This window comes from Hypomesus transpacificus, chromosome 23 (genome assembly GCF_021917145.1).
Source record: "Hypomesus transpacificus isolate Combined female chromosome 23, fHypTra1, whole genome shotgun sequence".
Taxonomy (NCBI): domain Eukaryota; kingdom Metazoa; phylum Chordata; class Actinopteri; order Osmeriformes; family Osmeridae; genus Hypomesus; species Hypomesus transpacificus.
This window is the reverse complement of record NC_061082.1, coordinates 14,722,272-14,741,089: the sequence shown is the minus strand read 5'-3', so window position 1 is coordinate 14,741,089 and position 18,818 is coordinate 14,722,272. Positions and strand designations below refer to the sequence as shown.

Here is an 18,818-nt window from a genome sequence, read left to right as displayed (position 1 = left end):
GGGGGCAAGAGGGTTAGGTTATTTATTTATTACAATTTAACCTCAAACCGCTTATTGTTATTTTGATATCTCATGGAAACGGTTGTATAATGCCGTGCTCAATATTCGCGACCCATTGATGTTTTATGATAAGCAGGTTGATGAGCTACATTAGTTAGAGCGAGTGAAGTAACAATTGAACTGCTTGAAGAAATGACATTTACTTGATTGCTGACACTGTTGTGGCAAGACGTAAGAATGACCCTCCCGGTGGTTCGAGAGGGTATTGGAATGTTGTATTTTGTTAAAGTATTCACAGTGAAATTTCTTTGTCAAATCTTTACGCTAAAAATAACATCTTGACACTCTTGCCTCAGCAACAATAAAGCCACCTCAGACCCCTCCTGGAAATTTCTGCAGAGCTGCAAAGACAAACTGAAACAGGCGGAGGAAAATCGAAGCTCTGGTAGGAGTGCATTTCAACCTGGGTAGGAAGACTAGTCGAGAGTAATGCCATATATTATAATATATATATTTTTTTTTCCTGTCAGTTACCCTTCTTCCTGCCCCTCTCCAAGCCACTTTGTTTTACGGTAGCAGATCTGTGACCAAAGACTACAGCCAGACTCATTCATTTCTAGACAGGTAAGACCATCTACAGTGGTTTTAGATGGAATTGTGTGTTTTAGGTTATGTCTTACAACATTAAGAGTAAATATGTGCTTCAAATATATATATATTTTTTTGTCATCTCCTGCACAGGCCACCCAGTACAACCCCCGCAAAAAGAAGTCTCATGATGCCCAATCATTCCACTCCTTTCAAAAAAATGCGTTCCACTACAGACTATGGGGGCTGGAATAGGCCCAGACCTTCCACCCTGGCGCAGTCCCAACCTCCTCTGCAAGGGTACAGACTGAATTATGTATGCTTGCTATCAAGAGAAAGCAGAATAGCAGGAAGTTGGGTCTCAAATAGGGCTTGGGCGGTATGACCTAAAATTGATATTGCGGTATAATTTGTTGCACGGATGGTGACTATACATTTTTTCTTAAAATTTGTAGTCCATTAATTTTAATAGAAGGCAATCCGCACCACTGCGGCTAATCTACCGCATTCGGCCGGATATGGATGGGGTACGGCAGGTGTGTCGCATTAGTTGAATTTTTTCAACTTTTGCAGTGATTTTACAAAAGAGCTAATATGCAGCTTTCAACAGTACATTTATGGGATCACAAGAAATCGCCGCTGCTTCAGAATTGTATGAAATGTCATAAAGTTGCAACTTTACGACTAATCTGTGCTATACTGGCTATGAGGATGCGAAAGATTGCTTGCAATATGTGCGCAGATTGCGGAAAATTGCTTGCAACGTTTCCCTAGATTGATTACAATGTTTGCAGATGGTAATTTTATGCTGTGACTAATTTAATTTCTGGAATGCTCTACCGTGGTTAGCAGGATAGTCATTATCCATATCCAGTGTTTATCACACAGACTAATTTGTGGCGGTGCGCCACAGAATCAACACCGGCCGCCACATATTGCGTTTCGTAATTATAATTTTTTAACACTATTTTGGTTAAAACATGCAGCGTATTCGTTCAGCTGCATTTCCTTTTCTGCGCGGGGGGGGCCTTCGTACTAATTTTCTGACATGAAACAACCCCCCTCCGCCCCGCCACAAATAGATTTCTAATCTGTGGGAAACACTGATATCGTACACCAAATACATACCGGTATATTTCTATACCATTCATACCGTCCATCCCTAGTCTCAAGCACATTATCTGTGAACTACAGTGGTTGATGAAATGAAATTAACTCAATTACAACATTACCTCCATGCATAGGGCAAAGTGTGATTGTATGGTTTGAAATGAATAATTTATAATCCTGACTGCAGATTCTCCAACCTGGGAAACACTTGCTACATGAATGCCATACTCCAGTCTCTCTTTAGCCTGCCATCCTTTTCCAATGACTTACTGAAGCAGGGTATCCCATGGAAAAAGGTCCCAGCCAATGCACTGCTTAGGTAACTCCATCAAGTCAATATGTCTGTAACTGACCAGGAGCTATTTTGTAATCATCACTTAAAATATCTGTAAGGATCATTCAGCCTTTCCCCATCTACAATCTGTGCAGGCGTTTTGCCCACTTGCTGGCCAAGAAAGACGTGTCTTGTCCAGAGATGAAGAAAGACCTGTTGAGGAGGGTGAAGAGTGCCATATCCTCCACAGCAGAACGCTTCTCTGGATACATGCAGAATGTAAGACTCCTTCTCACCTTATTCTTGTTGAAGTTGGGGATCACATCCAACAGTCCAGCCTGTTGTACTGCCCAGGAACACAAACACACGAATGCACACGTCTTCCTGCCTATGCAAATGTCAATATTTTATAAACCTTTTGATACCACTGGGAAAATGGACACATCATTGAGGCAATGGATAATTGCTCTCCTCTTTTTCTCTAGGTCAGGCCTCTAAAAATACATATTTTTTTCTATTTCACAAGTCTTAGAAACTGGGGTCCGATGGATGTGCGGTTAGGGTGTCGGGCTATTAATCAGAAGGTTGCCGGTCCGATTTCGGCCATACAAAATTACGTTGTGTCCTTGGGCAAGGCACTTCACCCTACTTGCCTCGGGGAGAATGTCCCTGTACTTATTGTAAGTCGCTCTGGAAAAGAGTGTCTGCTAAATGACTAAATGTCAATGTAAACTAAGTTAATAGAACTCTTTCAAGCACAACACTAAGTTAATTTATGTCTGACCATAGTCAACATATTTTCTGAAAGCTGTCTCAAGTCTATCTCTCACTCTGAAGTCTTTATAGAGATCAGTGTGTCAGTCCTTAAAGGCCATCTTGCAGGCCATCTTGCACCACTGTCGATTAATGCCTACATAAAGCACTCAAGATGTGTATCATTTAAAACATTTCCAAATGGTGTCTCCAAATGGTGTTAAAGACCAGTTTTTGTCGTTTTTGATATAAGCGTTGGCTAATTAGCACTATTCGGTGATGTCACGTTGGGGAGTCGTGGAGGAGACTAGCTTCAGCCTAGTACTACAACTATGGCGACTAACTTGGATGAGGAAGAGGTGGCAAGAACCACAATATGTACTATGATGGCCCGCAGCCGTATCGGGGGGGGGGGGGGGGGGGGGGGGGGGGGGTCTAGTTTGTGCGATAGACTAATGCGTTCTGCAGAGAAGGGAGACTAACGTTGGTCACGGTTTTGAATGGAAGGGAGAAAACAGGACAACGGCAGATATCGCTATTTAAAAAGTGACTACGTAGTTAAGGCGGCAGGCGTGTGTTGCTTAGGCGCGTTTAGGGCTGCAACGATTAGTCGACATTATCGATAATTAGTCTGTTATTAAAATTTCGATTTTAGATGCCTGCACTCAGAATCAGAAGGGGATATATTCGCCATGAATGTTTGCACAGACAAGGAATTTACTTTGGCAGGAAGGTGCATACATTAAACATATAGGAATCTTGAAACTTATGTGGACTAGCTATACAAAAGGAGCAAAGTCTAGCTAATACTACGGGGATTTAGAATAAAATATAAGTAGCCATAATTTACAATCTAACCTAAAAATACAAATAGTGCAAAGAGAAGGATACAATAGTGCAAATTCCAATGTGCCGGGTGTCATTGTGCAGATTGTGATTTAAAGTCAGTGTGTGTCCTTGGCCTTGTTAAAGTGGCCAACAGCGGATGGGAAGAAACTGTTGTTGTGGCGTGAGGTTTTGGTCTTGATGGACCGCAGCCTTCTGCCAGAGGGGAGTAGCTGGAACAGGGAGTGTCCAGGGTGGGAGGGGTCGGCCACAATTTTTCTCGCTCGCCTCAGGGACCTCGAGGTGTGCAGATCCTCGAGGGAAGGCAGATTGCAGCCGATCACCTTCTCAGCAGTGCGGATGATACGCTGCAGTCTGCTCTTGTCCTTGGCAGTGGCAGCAGCGTACCAGATGGTGATAGAAGAGGTGAGGATGGACTCAACGATGGCTGTGTAGAAGTGCACCATCATTGTCTTTGGCAGGTTGAATTTCTTCAGCTGCCGTAGGAAGTACATCCTCTGTTGTGCTTTTTTGTGCACGTTCTTCTGGTAAGTGCACGTCCACTGATTGTGATGTTGAACTTAAAGGAGTCACTTTGCACACACCATTGAAGTCCTAAGGCTCTCTCCATGGGCAATTGATCCTTGCTCAAGTCAAATTCCTTTACCTCTTTGGCTCTGTCCTCCTGTGGAACAGTAGCAAGGACAACTCTACTGTTGCTTACCCACTTTAATAAATGAAATCCTCCTTCGTGACAGACGGGTGAGGTTTGAGATCAGCTTTACTGCTTCCTTTTCTGTGGGCACAGATGTTAAGCAATCATCCACATAAAAGTTCTCCATTATTGTCTTTGTTACCTCAGGTGGGAAGTTGCCTGCATTGTCCTGTGCAGTCTTTTTGAGTGCAAAGTTTGCAATGCTGGGTGAAGAGACCGCTCCAAATAAATGAACACTCATTCGAAATTCTATAGGAGCACTCCTATCCGTGTGTTTGTCAGATTTGGGCCTTGGATTAGTTCACAGTTCAGGGATGTTCCCTGATATGTTGCACCGCAATCGAACACTACTCTGATGGTCTTCTTCTTTGGGTGATATACCCCATGATGAGGGATATACCAAACTTTCCTGTCAGTTCTGTTCACCTTTGCTGGGGGAACCATTTCAGCATAGCCCTTATGAATGACATCACGGAGAAACTCTGTACTCCCTTTGATAGTTTATATCTCTTTTGAACTTCCTTTTCAGATTCAAAAGGCGTTGCTCTGCAATCACACGGTTGTGAGGCATTGTCACATTGTCAACTTTAAAAGGCAAGTTAATGCAGTAGTGACCCTCTATTACTTTAACAGATTCATTGGCAATATTCAAGAACTTCTTGTCTTCTACTGACATTTTAGTCTTTTCATCATAGACTCTCATTGAAATCTGAGTTGTATTGACTCACCAGACGTTCTTGCAGGTTAACCAGGGAGATCCTATTAGTCACTTTGGCCTTCTCCACTCCTTTACTGCATCCTCCCAATGGACCATTGACTACCCATCCTAGTAGGGTTCTTACAGCATAGGGCCCATCTTTTTGTGAGTTGATGGGCCAGGGTTCCATCAAATTTGCTGCATTGCCAGAGTTTATTTGGAGTTATTGGACTTCGCTGATATAAGGCCATTTCCTTAAATCCGCCTGTGTTGGGATGTCGTCCTTTGTCACCGGCATAGACCTTTGAGTGAAGACTTCAGGTGAAGGAAGTTGTTGCCTTTGAATTTGCTCACTTTTAGACCTGACACCAACGTGCTTTTGACAGGCTGTTCTTGTGACATTGTTTTTATCAAAACAGTTGTTGGTTTCCCTTCCAGGCTCAATTTCTGCGCCAGCCTCTCCATGCAGAATGTTGCTGAACTGCCCGTATCGAGAAAAGCATACGTTTGAATGATCCTGTTGCCTTTCACAGACTCTCTCTCACTTGAACAGGTAATATTGAAAGTGCACATTTAGAGTTCCTGGCCCCATTATGCTAACAAACATTGGACTTCACCTCTTTGATGTTCTCTGGTAGCTCTGCTGACTTTGTGGTCTCACCTTTGACCTGGAAGTTGATGTGAAGCACACTAGGATGCATTCGGTTGCAGATGTTGCATGACAGACGCGCTGCATGGCAGTCTTTGCTTCTGTGTCTTCTACGCAAGCCTCCAAAACAGATAGCCTTTTCCTGTAAAAGATTAAACTTTTCCCTGTGTGTTTTCTTCTTGAAAGTCAGAGCAACTAAGAGCTTTCTCAATGTAAGCGGTGGAAATTATATACTCATTGCCGAAATGTTCATGCAACAAACGTTTGGCTCTGAGATAACCCTGATCTCCGTCCATATGCTGACAGCTTTTTACTAGATTCCTAGCTTGGCCATTTGTATATTGTTCAAGGTAAAACAATTTATCTTGTCCACTGTCTGTTTTACCCTCAATGTCATGTTCAAAGGAGTTCGTAAATGACCTAAACTCCAAGATATCGCCATCAAAGACGGTAACCCTTTTAGGTGGCAATGTAGATAATTGCTGCTGTCTAAGAAGCATAGACGTGATTTTACTTTGTCTATTCAAGATCGCAATTAGATTACTGGGAGCTACATTGTCCTGTAATGACCTGACATGCTCTTGTTCAGGCAGCATAGGACCTCTGGGAGATTACAAGATTGTCAGCCAGCGGTCTGTATTGTGTACTGAGCTCAACTTTGTCAGAGTGATCAATGGATTTCTCCTTAATAGGTTTCAAAACAGCATTACCTTCTTGAGTTGCATGATCTGCCTGCATATTCAATGCAGACTGTGACCTTTGAGCTGGAAAAATGCTGCCCTCTCAGCCTGTGCTACCAGACGAGCCGAAGATGAACTTGATTTTGAACTTTTAGATCCCCTACTAACTGAAGAGATGCTATCCTTGGGACTAATTTAATTTTCCTTCTCTGTTGGAGGTGCAACTGCTATAGGACAAGATTTAATTCATTCATCAGCCCTTGTCTTAAACTCCTCAATATTAATCCTCTTCAGTTCATACCACTGTCCTGTGTCTGTAACACATTCGTCCTTTGACAAAAGCTTTGGATATTGTTTTTGCAATTCATTAAACTCCTCCAACACCTCTGTATATTTCTGTAAGTTCTCCTTTACTTGCTCCAGGTTTGCTGGATCAGACATGAGTTCACTCATCTTATTCATTTTGCGAGTCAAAGCAGCCAATTTATTATTGGGTGTGCTTTGCCTTCGGCAAGCACAAACCATTGTTATCTCACATATATATTTATTATTGTTTCTTTTCGTGCCTCTAAGGCTCAGTCAATATTTGGACTACATAGACAACGGTGGGGTCAAAAATTTCGTCTTGGTAGCGATTGCGTTGCTTCTATTCGGATTTACGTTCCGTTGCACGGTTTAGGTTTTAATTAAGTTTTTGTGGCAAAAGTGAAGCTAACGGTGGCTAATTTGCTAGCCACAGTCACTGACGCTACTGACGTCACGAAATATCGCGTGACTACCTCTAGCAGAACATTAGTTTAGCAGCTCGTTAACTTCTGGGAGATAGCTAGGCTAACTGCTTTACTGCAAGTGAGCTGCAGAAACGCCACAAGCAAATAGGCCAGGGTGATAACTATTTACTCATTTTACTTTGTGATATGAAAAACAATATAAGCTGATATAAGGAAGTAGTTACATCTACTTTCGAAAACATTAGTCTACTATTTCACTGAAGCATTAGCATCATGACATTAGCCTCTGTTGTCCGGGCAACACATACTACAGCGGTCTATGATGCATCTGTTTTCAATCGTTAAAATAAACATTCCTCACAATTACATTTTCGTTGTAGGATTTATTATGACATTAGATTACAAGTAAACGACTTGTTGGTGAAATTATCATTACCTGTGGTTTCAAACCAGTGTAGCTCACTGCAACGCTGTACTGTTAGTAGCTAAAAAAAACATCTCCACAGCTGTTTACAGTACTGTAGCCTACGTAGGAAGTCAATGATGTTTGGCACTACCCTTACTTAAATCAAAAGTCTTTCAATAGGTGAAACTATCTGACTAGTGACTACTAACCTGAACTCCATTGCCACAGCCTAAACTTCAATCTGTTCATGAAAATAATTCATTTCAGCCTAGACCGTACAACGGAAGTAACGTTAAATGGAATTCAACCAACGCAATTGCTACCAAGACAGTCTAGTAGTAGTTGTAGCCTACAATTTACCGGGGCAGCTTCTCCACACAGCAGGGCTATATCGCATTTTGCCTTGTTACTGACAATGATCGCTACCACATTGACATTTTTATGAATGAGTGATTTTCCCCTAAGTAAATGTCAAGCTTATTTACGTTTTTGGGGGCATATTTTCAGTTAGCAGATGATACTATTTGAATCGCGATTCCATCTGAGATAGCTACTGCTGGTAACGTCGTTGTTAAAATAATTTAAAAGGGGGTTCTTTATTAATGAATAAATGCAATATGAGTAGGCTAAATGCCTGAAAATATCACAAGAAGGGAAAAACTAACAATGACGTTTAAATCATAGAGATTAGGTACATTTTTACACCGGTCTGCCAAATATATTCGTTTTGATTCAACTATGAGGTTGCTGATCACCATTCCCTCTTGCAGGGGAAATGACAAGACTATTTCATTCTACTCTTCACTGTTAGTATTTTGAGTTGTAAATGAGCAGAAAAAAATATGCTTTTAAATCTATGTAATCTTAATAAATAATAAGAAGGCTATGCATTTTAATATAAAATATACAGAAATATCAGTTGTTAAATGTAGGCTAATTTAAATACGGACCCCTACAAGTAAGCAAGCACACCCAGCAATTTCCCCAGAAATTGTACCCCCTCTAGTTTCTAACTTGCTTTGCTTCTTTCTTCTTATTTTCTTACTCAAACATTTCCTTTTGCTTTTCAGAGGCAACAGGTCCAGAAATAACAGCTTGTTCAGCCATATTGGAAACTGAAGCTCTTTGTTCAACTTCACCAACTTAAAAGTCCCTTTTTCTTCAAAAATATAACTCAATAATCCACAAAAATGGTTCCTCTTAAGACAATAAACAAGATTCCTTTCAAAGGTTTTTCATAAACATACCGATTGCTGCGGATTCACTTGGATTCAACCTGGGCCATCTTTGACTTTGCAATTGAACCCCCTTTGTTCCAGTATCCAATGTTGCTTTCTTCAAAGTACATCCATCCAAGGCAGTTTTTTGACTAAATTGTACTTTCTACTAAATTTCTACTTTACTACCACTGGTGGCTGAAATGGATTTAGTTCTGACGCGCGTAGAAAAGATGAGAAGTAGGGGAGTCAGATGGCTGAGCGGTGAGGGAGTCGGACTAGTAATCAGAAGGTTGCCGGATCGATTCCCCGCCAAGCCAAATGACGTTGTGTCCTTGGGCAAGGCACTTCACCCGACTTGCCTCGGGGGCAATGTCCCTGTACTTACTGTAAGTCGCTCTGGATAAGAGCGTCTGCTAAATGACTAAATGTAAATGTAAGTAGAGGTGAGTCTAGTTGGTACCTTTGACCGTTTATTGTAGAATGGTGGATAACAAAAAATACAATATATTAAACTAAAGATTATTTTGTAAAGCGCATGGTTCCTTTGCAAACGTCCTGGCACACGGTCAAAAAACTGTTGCCTTCCTCAGCCACGCCCAGATTCTCTGGCTGCTGGATTTTAAGGCCTTTTCCCCTTGGGCTCCACCTTCAGCCTCTCAGGTAAAGTTCAGGTGTCCTCTAGATGGGGTAAAAACACCTAAGCCCATAGTGTCACTCACCCATTCTTACACACACTTGCACATGCTAATAAAGAGAGATAACATAAGAATCAACATAAAGGTTAATTCGGCTCCTACACAGTATTTCACGCATACTAACACCGTAGCAACATGTCCACAGACAGTAGTTTGACATGCATTACAGACATAAAGCTAGGAATGTAAACAAATCTCTTAAATTAAGCAGCAGCATTAAGAGCTTCATTTGTAAGACAACAGGGTTATGTTCAATGAAAAACAGTGAGTAATTGGACAAAAAGAGATTGGCCTGTTCAGTTGGCTCGGAATGGGGGCGAATAAGGAATTGCCGAGACCTGATGGGCGTCAAAGCCAATTAAATGCATGGTCCGAGGAGAATGAGTGAAGAGTTGGTGAAGTGTCTTGGTGAGTTGCTGTCATTTAGCAATGCAGAAACGAGCGCTGGAGCTAGTCTACGAACAGCAGTGCACATTTTTTTACTGTCAGTGAATACCACCGAGTGAAAGTCAATGTTTTCTTTATATTTAGTGACAGTGATCATTCAGGGCCTGACATTAACTTTTTGAGGCACTTGTCCTTAGCACAAGTAGCCTACATTTACCTGATATGTCTGTCTGTAAAGGCTCTGCAGAAAACTGATACATATTTGTGAGGCCTTTGGTGCGGAAAACGACATGACTTTTTGTGATAAAAAGACAAACTGCATGTATTTTCCCTGTCACCGATGTCGTTTGTCTGGAACACCACTCCCGGTGAAGCTTTACGGCACGCCTTTGCCCTATGTTCTTTCTGTGACCTATCTCGGTTTTCAAATCACGCCAGATCTCTCTGATGATAGTTCTATCCGCACGCAAACCCGCCAGCTGTACACAAAAGCTAACACTCTAACCCGAACATTTGGCAAATGCTCTACTGATGCGAAGCGAATCCTATTCATGGCACACTTCTCTCCCCTGTATTGCGCCCAGATATGGTGCAACCATAGCGCTGGTGCACTGCAGAGACTTAGAGTTGCCTACCACAACGCTTTTAAGACTATCATGTCGCAACCAAGGTCCAGCAACAACAGCTGGCTCTTTGCACAGCTGCGTATTGACACCTTTGACGCCAGGAGGCGAAAGTTGACGCATTCTTTTGCAGCTCGCCTCCTGGCATCTGGGAATGACATAGTTAGGCTCCTGTTATCCTCAGACGCTTTTTCCAGGAGCCAGTTTTGGAGTAACTATTGCTACACTGTACATAGGCCATGTGTTGTTTTTAGTTAGGCATTTTAGATAAGTAGATTCATGTCTCTTGTATGTAATGTATTCGTGTATGGGCCATTGCGCCTGAAATAAACATTAAATAAATAAAAAATTACGTTATCTCTTCTCCATGCACAAAAGTCACGCCCGGGTAAAGATTGTGCCTTTGACTAATGAAGATATATTACACAAATGATAACAATTATGGTGTTATTAAAATGTTATTTGTTGCATCTTTCTGCAGAATGAAACACTTTCTGTTATATACTGTATTGCAGCTTCGTCCCAAGGTCAGACCGTGCAGCTAATTTAATGCTCAACACTTGAACGGGGGCTTATTACTTGAAAGAGGAATATTTACTGTGTCGTCTCAGTTACACTATCGGGGCTTGTAAATACTGTGACTTGCTAAAGTAGGCAAATGGCTAGGAGAATAGAACATTTCATAAAAATGTCAGTCAATCAAACAGCTGCAAGACCCAGTGAAATGTTATATACAGCTACCATTGCTAACGACATTGGATAACTCAACTTCGGTAGGCTATCCTCAGTATTTGCAAGCTGGCCAGTGCAAGTAACATGGCATTTCATTTTGTTTGAGTTTTAACTTGTCCAGTGGGGCCAGTACATTTATCTTCCACTTGCCCTACAAAAAATCCACTTGTCACGGACATATGTTGTTAGCTCTAGTTCAGATAAGTAGTACTACCGGTAAACTGATCTAGAAATAGAATACATCATTCTAGCTATGGGCTAACTTGCCATTCCCACCTGTAAAATCCCCCCAAAGATCATCCCTAATTAAATCTTTTCCCCCACGTTGTAAACACATTTTTGATTAGATGTCCCATGTTTTGACGGTACTAGCAGAGCCCATATTAGACATTCTCTGGTACTTGCCAAGTGTTTATTTCTAATCGATTTCATGCGGGCTCAAAAGCGGGCTTTTTTTTTTTTTTTGTCTCAAAGCGGGCTTTGGTCTGTCGTCTCCCCAACGTGATGTCATGCAATGCATTGTGGGGGAAAGAAGACTCATTGCAAAAAAGTACCTACTTTTTCGTATTATATTCCGTTTTTTTACACCCAACAACATCAAAAACAATGGATAGCAGTTTAAATGTTTATTACCAACAAGCAAATTGCACAAATTCGTTGAGAAAACTCCCCCCTGCAAGATGGCCTTCAAGGTGCCTTGCTAAATTTGTTGTGTTAGCACCTTTCTTTAGCACTGCTCTGTAGCATCGCATGCTTGTATCCTCTCTTTTTTAATTAGCCTCAAATGCGAAGTATTTCCAAACAGCACACCTGCTGCTTTCTTTGTGTACCAAAACCATCTGCCATCTTTAACATTAGAAGCGCCAAGCCTGACGTTGTCATAATTCTAGTCAGAATATGAGTCTGATAACTCTCCGTTGGGCTGTGACTATGGGGCGTGTTTCAACCGAACTCGTAAAACTAGTTCAAGTTCAAGTCTTTTATTTGTCAGATGCACAGAACAACACAAGGTTAGACTGGGCACTGAAATTCTTAAAGGGGCAATTGACTGCAAAACCGATTTTACCTTGTCATTGTTGAAAAACGACAGTTCGGAGGGTAAACTGAAAATACCGTGAATATCAAAGTCCATTGACACCTCTTTCCTATTCAAATCTCAAAAAGAAAAAATTTGGCTGTAAAACGCTAGCTTTTCAACAAAGCCACCGGTCCTACGTAGGACCGGTGATCGCCCTCTTATTGGCTCTGGTCTGTATCTTTGTCACGCCCCAGAATTTACATCCAGACCAGCCCGAGGTAGCGTCTATCTCCGATACTAGTTTAGCTGCGCGCTGCTCTGTGTAGGCTACTTATAAGGAATTACAAAGAAGAACATTTTGAATTATAACAAGGCTATTGAAAATGGACCACGGTCGTAAATGCTGTGTTCCAGGCTGTACAGGGAAGGCTAACACTCACAGTCTTCCCAAGGAGCCAAACATTCAACAGGCATGGCTGCTGTTGTCTATGAGAAGATCCCGGCGAAGTTCGACACTCAATCATTCATTTGCTCTGAACATTTCACCCAAGACAGTTTTGACAACCTTGGACAATTTCAAGCAGGATATGCTAGGAAGCTGAACCTGGAAAGAGGTGCTGTTCCAACCGTATGCTCATTGCAACCACAAGCTAAGGACAGTATGATGTTGTGCTAACAGTTATTAGCAATGCTAACGTTTCCTGTATATAGCATACCAGGTAGAATGCTAAATACGTTTCTACACACATCAAATGACTCTAGCTAGACTAGCTGTAGTCGGCATTAGAAGGGAAGCTTCCGAAAAATAGCCAGAAAACCAACTGCAGTCTGGCTTATTGCTAACGCCTGTCTAGATAATCTATTTGAAAGAACTGGAGAAAGGCAGGTTCTAGATACAGGATACGTTAGCATTGCTATTAACTGTTACTAGTAACACCTAGACTGTAGGCATGTAAACAAGTTTAGCTTGCTAGTTAACGCAAGGGCATAGGCCTAGTTTATTGGCAATGGGGCTAACGTTGATTCATGTTCCTGACTGTGTTTCATTCAAATAAAAAACCTGTGTAATGAAAATCTACAATTCACGATGCATGTTTGTCCAGATCTTTGTCATGTTATTTTACAGCAAGATATAAGATAGATATAAGATAGCTAGCCTAGCTAACTAACTGAAGCCGAGTAGAATCACGATATGGTTTGGTTGCTAAGCTGTAGCCTAACGTTCTACCCACCTAAATCAATCCAGTTTGCTTCAACAACAGAAGTGGAAACAAGTAATGTTATCATTTCAAATGACATATAGTCAGTCTGTTGAAAACAGTGTTGTGTAGACACAATAGATTTATTTGCGCATTTTTATTTCAAGTCTCCAACTTCGGTGTTTCAGCGAGTGCTGCTGTTGGCCGTGTTGCGTTTTTGCTCCTAGCTTCACTCGTTGATAACCAACCAATCAGCGCGCAGCTTATCTAAATATTAATGAGCATACCATAAAAGGAGAAAAGCTAGTGTTTTTTCCCGGGAACATTTCAGAGGATCTGTCAGAGGGCATAGAACAGCACCCGGGCCAATTTCAACCCAACCAATGTTACATACCCTATTCGGAGACCTTAAGGAACAGTGTGAAATACCCCAAAAAAACAGTCAATTGCCCCTTTAAGACAAAACAACGCAAGCACCTGACATAACATAACATATAAGTACACGGAACAAATTTACATCTATGCTGAGCTTAAATAAGTGAAACTTACTAAATATACAGGTAGCAATAAATAAACAACTATACTAACCCTAACACTAAAACTTCTAAAATTACAGATAACAATAAATAGTACGCTATACTAACCCTAATGCACAAAAAAACCTGTTTCAACCCTATAACCTATCTAACCTAAGTGGAGTACAGTGCAATAGTGCAAATTTGCAGATCAGTGACTGTCAATGACCAAACAGGAGCCTGGTGGCGAGGTACAGTGAGGTACAGTAGTGCAATGTTACTGAAAGAGCAACCAGTAGCTGAAAGTGACAGTGTATAAGTGACTAGTGTGCAGTAAAAATGTCCATATCAGTGTCCATTGAGAAGCCTGATGACCCTTGGGTAGAAACTGTTGTCCAGTCTGCGTGTGCGCGACCGGATGCTGCGGTAACGCCTGCCAGAAGGCAACGGGGTAAAGAGACTGAAGGATGGGTGGGAACAGTCTCTTAGAATCCTGCTGGCTTTCCTTAGGCAACGTGTGTGGTAGGTGTCCTGTAGGGCTGGGAGCTTCCTGCCGATGATGAACTCAGCAGAACGGACCACACTTCGTAGGGCCTTGCGGTCCCGGTCTGTGCAGCTCCCATACCACACTGTGATACAACCAGTCAGAATGCTCTCTATAGTGCATCTGTAAAAGTTAGTGAGGATGACTGAGTCCATACCAAACTTCTTCAGTCTCCTCTGGAAGAAGAGGCGCTTGCGGGCCGCTTTGACCACCTTGTCCGTGTGAACAGAGCAGGTGAGGTCATTGCTGATGTTCACCCCGAGGAACTTGAAGCAGCTGACCTTCTCCACTTCCGATCCATTGATGAATAGGGGTGCATGCTCCTCCTCCTGCCGCCTCCTATAGTCCACCAACTAGACCCCGAAGCCGCCGCCAAGCGGCGCCATTTAAGTTTCAGCCAAAGCCAGCTAATAATTTTGTCAGCCAAATTCAGCCGCCATCTGATATTTTTGGGCTGAGGCAGCTGAAATTATTTGCATCAAACAATAATTCTATCTATCACATAGAGGCATACACACACAAAAAATAAATTATAAACTAAATCAATTTTGCACACCGGATTCGCCAGTCTCAAGCTCGTTGCTATGATACACCGGACTCAGTGAATTGATGACCAATTAAAATTGCGCGTTTTCCGATAGTGATGATCATAGACAGTTAAAGAAGCAATGCATTTTTCTCTCACGCTGAGCTGAAATGGCGGAAACAACTAGAAAAGGTAATTGTGTTGTTCTCACATACTTTCCTAATTTCTACGTTGGATACTCAGACTTTTGTTAGATCTTCAGTTTTTGGAAGTAAGAATGCCGTTTTGTCAGGACTAGAATGGCGCTTGTCGTTGTGTCAGGACTAGTGTTTTATCGATATTTTTGTAGGCTACTCTTTTAGCAGTGTTTCCTCTATGTTGATTTTGCTGTGGCAGACAACAAATGGCTTTGGGGTTTGTCGGAGAATAGCACGGACACGCGCTTCACACAAAAGTTGAGATTGCGTGTGTGCGTCCTTGAGAAGTGTAAATCGTATAACCTATGTTGTCAGTTCATTTAAGCCTATTATTGTATTAGTCTATAGTTCTTGTTAATTTAAATTAAGCTAACTGGTTATTTTTCGTTGTTTGTATTCTTCCCCTTCCAGCTACAGTATATTGCACGTCTGTTGATAGGTCGGACAGACCTGCCCCCACTGCAAAAAAAGAAGAAAAATCCTAATCCTAGAGGAAACACTGTTTAGAACTTGGAAATATTGAGATCTAGTAAATCAGTTTAACATACACATCTGTAGACATAAAGTGGCAGCTTCAGCCATTTGTAGCTATTAACATTTTGGCGGCTGCAGCAGCCATTTAGGTTTTGGCTGAGCTGGCTAGCCAGCCAATAACTTCATCAGCCAGCCATTATTCTCAAAACAAATGGCTTCGGGATCTACGTAAAACAAATGCCTCTTCGCTCAATTGGATAGACCTACAACCAATCAGAGCAACGTAATATGTTGTTTGTTTAAAAATGAATTCAACCCAAGCGCTCTTTCGTGACGTTGATTACGTGACTGTTGATCATCTGTCCATCATCGTATAAAGCCCGCCCTGGCAATTTAATTGGTCCGACCAGCTCCTGGTGTTATATAGTTTGACCCCAATACGAGCCCCTCCAGACCCAACTTCCCGACAAAAAAAATTTGTGGGCGGGGTTAAGTTGGGCTGGCAGCCAGGCTAGATTTTCCCTACTTGAAGCATGGATAGGGGTCAAATTACCCCTGCATCTTCAGACGGAAGTTGTTACTGACACGTAATGATCACTAGATGGCTCATTAAATGAACTTGCTTTCATCAATCTGTCATTAATTTCCGTGTTAATGTTCCTATGCGTTTTTTCAGCCTCAACATTCGGTGCTTCTGAATTGTCAAAACAATCTCTCAAAATGCTGGCTATGGATGCAAAAAACGCAGAAAATCGAACCCGATGCAAACTTTTTTTTGACGGACGAAAGTTTGAGGCAGTGTCTAAAGCGCGATTGACATAACATTATCTTTTAACGTGCAAAAATATCGGACTCTAATTTCGGACTGCAAAAGCCTTTAGTCGATCATTTTGTTAGAGCGTTTGTTGTGTAGCCCTTTAATCATGGAGCAAAATTTAATTTATTGGCTTAAGGATGTCACACATGTTTCAGGTCAGACTGCAGTTGATCAATGAATGTGTAGCCTGACATTATCAACATTTTATAGTAGACAACTGACAATGATCACTTCGATGTCTCCAGTCAAAAGTAGTGTAGCGACACGGCAAAGGATGTTCTAGGTTAGCAAGGGTCAGTCTGTCAGTAGCATATATTTACACACAATAACATCATAAACATTCAAGGGTCTGATAGATTCAGTTATCCTTGGAAAAGTTATTGACAGACAAGACAATGAATGATATACTGGTTGAGAATGTATTTTGTGGTTTTATGTAGGCTATGCCTGTAACATTGAGAGTCACGCTGGAAAAAAGTATCGGTATAGGCATGGGCAGAGCAGGGGGCGTTTCTTTTGGGACTTGAGCCCCGAGTATTTTCTCAGAAGCACAGAATCTGTAAGGTTAAATACCTTTGGGTTGTCATTTTTCCCATGCGCATTCTACGCACCCTTGATGTCACTGTAATTGTTGTATTATAGTTCATAACTTAAGAAACAGAGCAGGTTATCTGTTGATATGATAATAGTTAACATTAAATGCCAAACTGTAGGTGAGTGTAAACTGTAGCTTGTGCTTTAGTCAGAGCTAGCTTGCTAGCTAACCATCGTAAAGTTGGCTAGGTTTGAGCCATGATGAGGATCCACTCCCCCATTAATTGCATAGTAAACAAACCAGACATGCAACAAACTTACAAATTCATGTCTGACTGTACAGAATAATATGAGTCCAATGTAATGTTTACGTTACTTAAAGCAAAAGAACAGTATTTTGCGCTCAAATCGCTGCCATATAAAATTCAAAAGTAGGCATGGCATCGTGCTTTTGGTGGTAGGTCACGTGCTGTTCCACAAAAACATATACAATTGATGGATGAGACGCAGGCATACGGAGGCAAGTTTTAAGAGTTAATAGCTGTCTTTAATCATTATTTTACGATTAGCATTATGTATAACAAGTTTAATCTTACCACAGTTTCCATTTTTTACACATTGTAAAAAGTTCCAATTGAAAATAAGACTAAACCATTGTTGAATTACTACATTTCAATGTAATCATTTGTCTTGTTTCAGTGTCGAGTAAAATGATACTACACTTAGTATCAGTATCAAAGTCCACATTTTTGTATCGTGACAACACTATATACTCATAATGTGTGAATATATGCTAAATGTATTTATTAGGTATGTTTATCCGCTTTACTAAACACATTTGCTTTTTACCATTCAAATTATTGTTCCCGCTGTCATGACATAAGAATTGCACTTAACTTTTGCAAGAATTGCATAACTTAACTTCGTCATCATTTTGCACATAATTATAGGGTAGGCCTATATATAAACTATACATATTTTGCGAGACATATAAATATTATTTAGCTAAACCTTTTCTGAATTACAGACTTGTGCAAGGGAACCGTTGTGACATCTGCTGATAGAAAAGTGAATCACAGCCTTGAAAGGCAGGGGAAAATTTTGGCAAGAAAGCAGGGTCCTGGAACCTGATCAAGTGCAAAGATACAAAAAAAAATTCTCTAGACTGACAATGAGTGAGAGGAGGCAGGGCTAGATGGGCATGACGGGTGTCTGTGAACTTGCTATCGGAGAGAAAAGAGGAAGTGCAGATGGTATTGTTGTGGATAATTTTCCCGATAAAGTTCCCGTGTATAGTGAAAATAAATCAGAGTCTCGAAGTGAAGAAAATCTTAAGTCCGAACAAGTCAAAATAAACTAAGTCCAAAAGTTGAAAATGATTCTAAGTGTTGACAAGTCAAAAATAAACTAAGTCAAAACTTTGAAAATTATTTTAAGTCCCAACAGATGAAAAATAAACAAATAAAGTCCAAAACAGACGCACTGGAACTCAGAGTCTGATGCAAAGGTTTATTCCAACACAGGGTAAAAAAGTGAGCTCCGAAGAGCAGACTGGCAAGTTCTCTCCAAACATCCACTTATATACTGTATTTTCTGCCGATTATTTGTGTCATTTTTTGCTATTGGTACAATACTGTTGGTCACAGATACATTATGCATCCTCATATTATTGGTACCTTTCTGTTGATGACCATTTCTATGCTTTGTCACCCAATTGACCCTTATACTAGGGTTTCTGATTACAGAAGCTGTGTCACGTTGGCATCTTTGTCCTTACATAAATCTGACCATGTCCAGGCTCGTGTTGGGTGCACACACATCTTAGACTTTCTTCTAGTTGGTATGGGATGCTCGTGGAAAAACTGAGACATTCACTTTTCAATTATAGTTCCATAAGTGTAACCCATCT

General features: G+C 41.1%; 1 protein-coding gene across 3 annotated transcripts in view; it reads left to right on the top strand.

Annotated features, from left to right (window-relative positions):
* Positions 1-18,818, top strand: part of usp37 (ubiquitin specific peptidase 37) — a 159,241-nt gene that overhangs the window by 76,121 nt on the left and 64,302 nt on the right. For all 3 annotated transcript variants that reach the window (XM_047046776.1, XM_047046774.1, XM_047046775.1), the window contains 5 exons: positions 357-445; positions 531-624; positions 742-888; positions 1,886-2,017; positions 2,128-2,251. In XM_047046776.1, the coding sequence (XP_046902732.1) occupies positions 357-445; positions 531-624; positions 742-888; positions 1,886-2,017; positions 2,128-2,251 (586 nt within the window). The remainder of the gene's footprint in view (positions 1-356; positions 446-530; positions 625-741; positions 889-1,885; positions 2,018-2,127; positions 2,252-18,818) is intronic.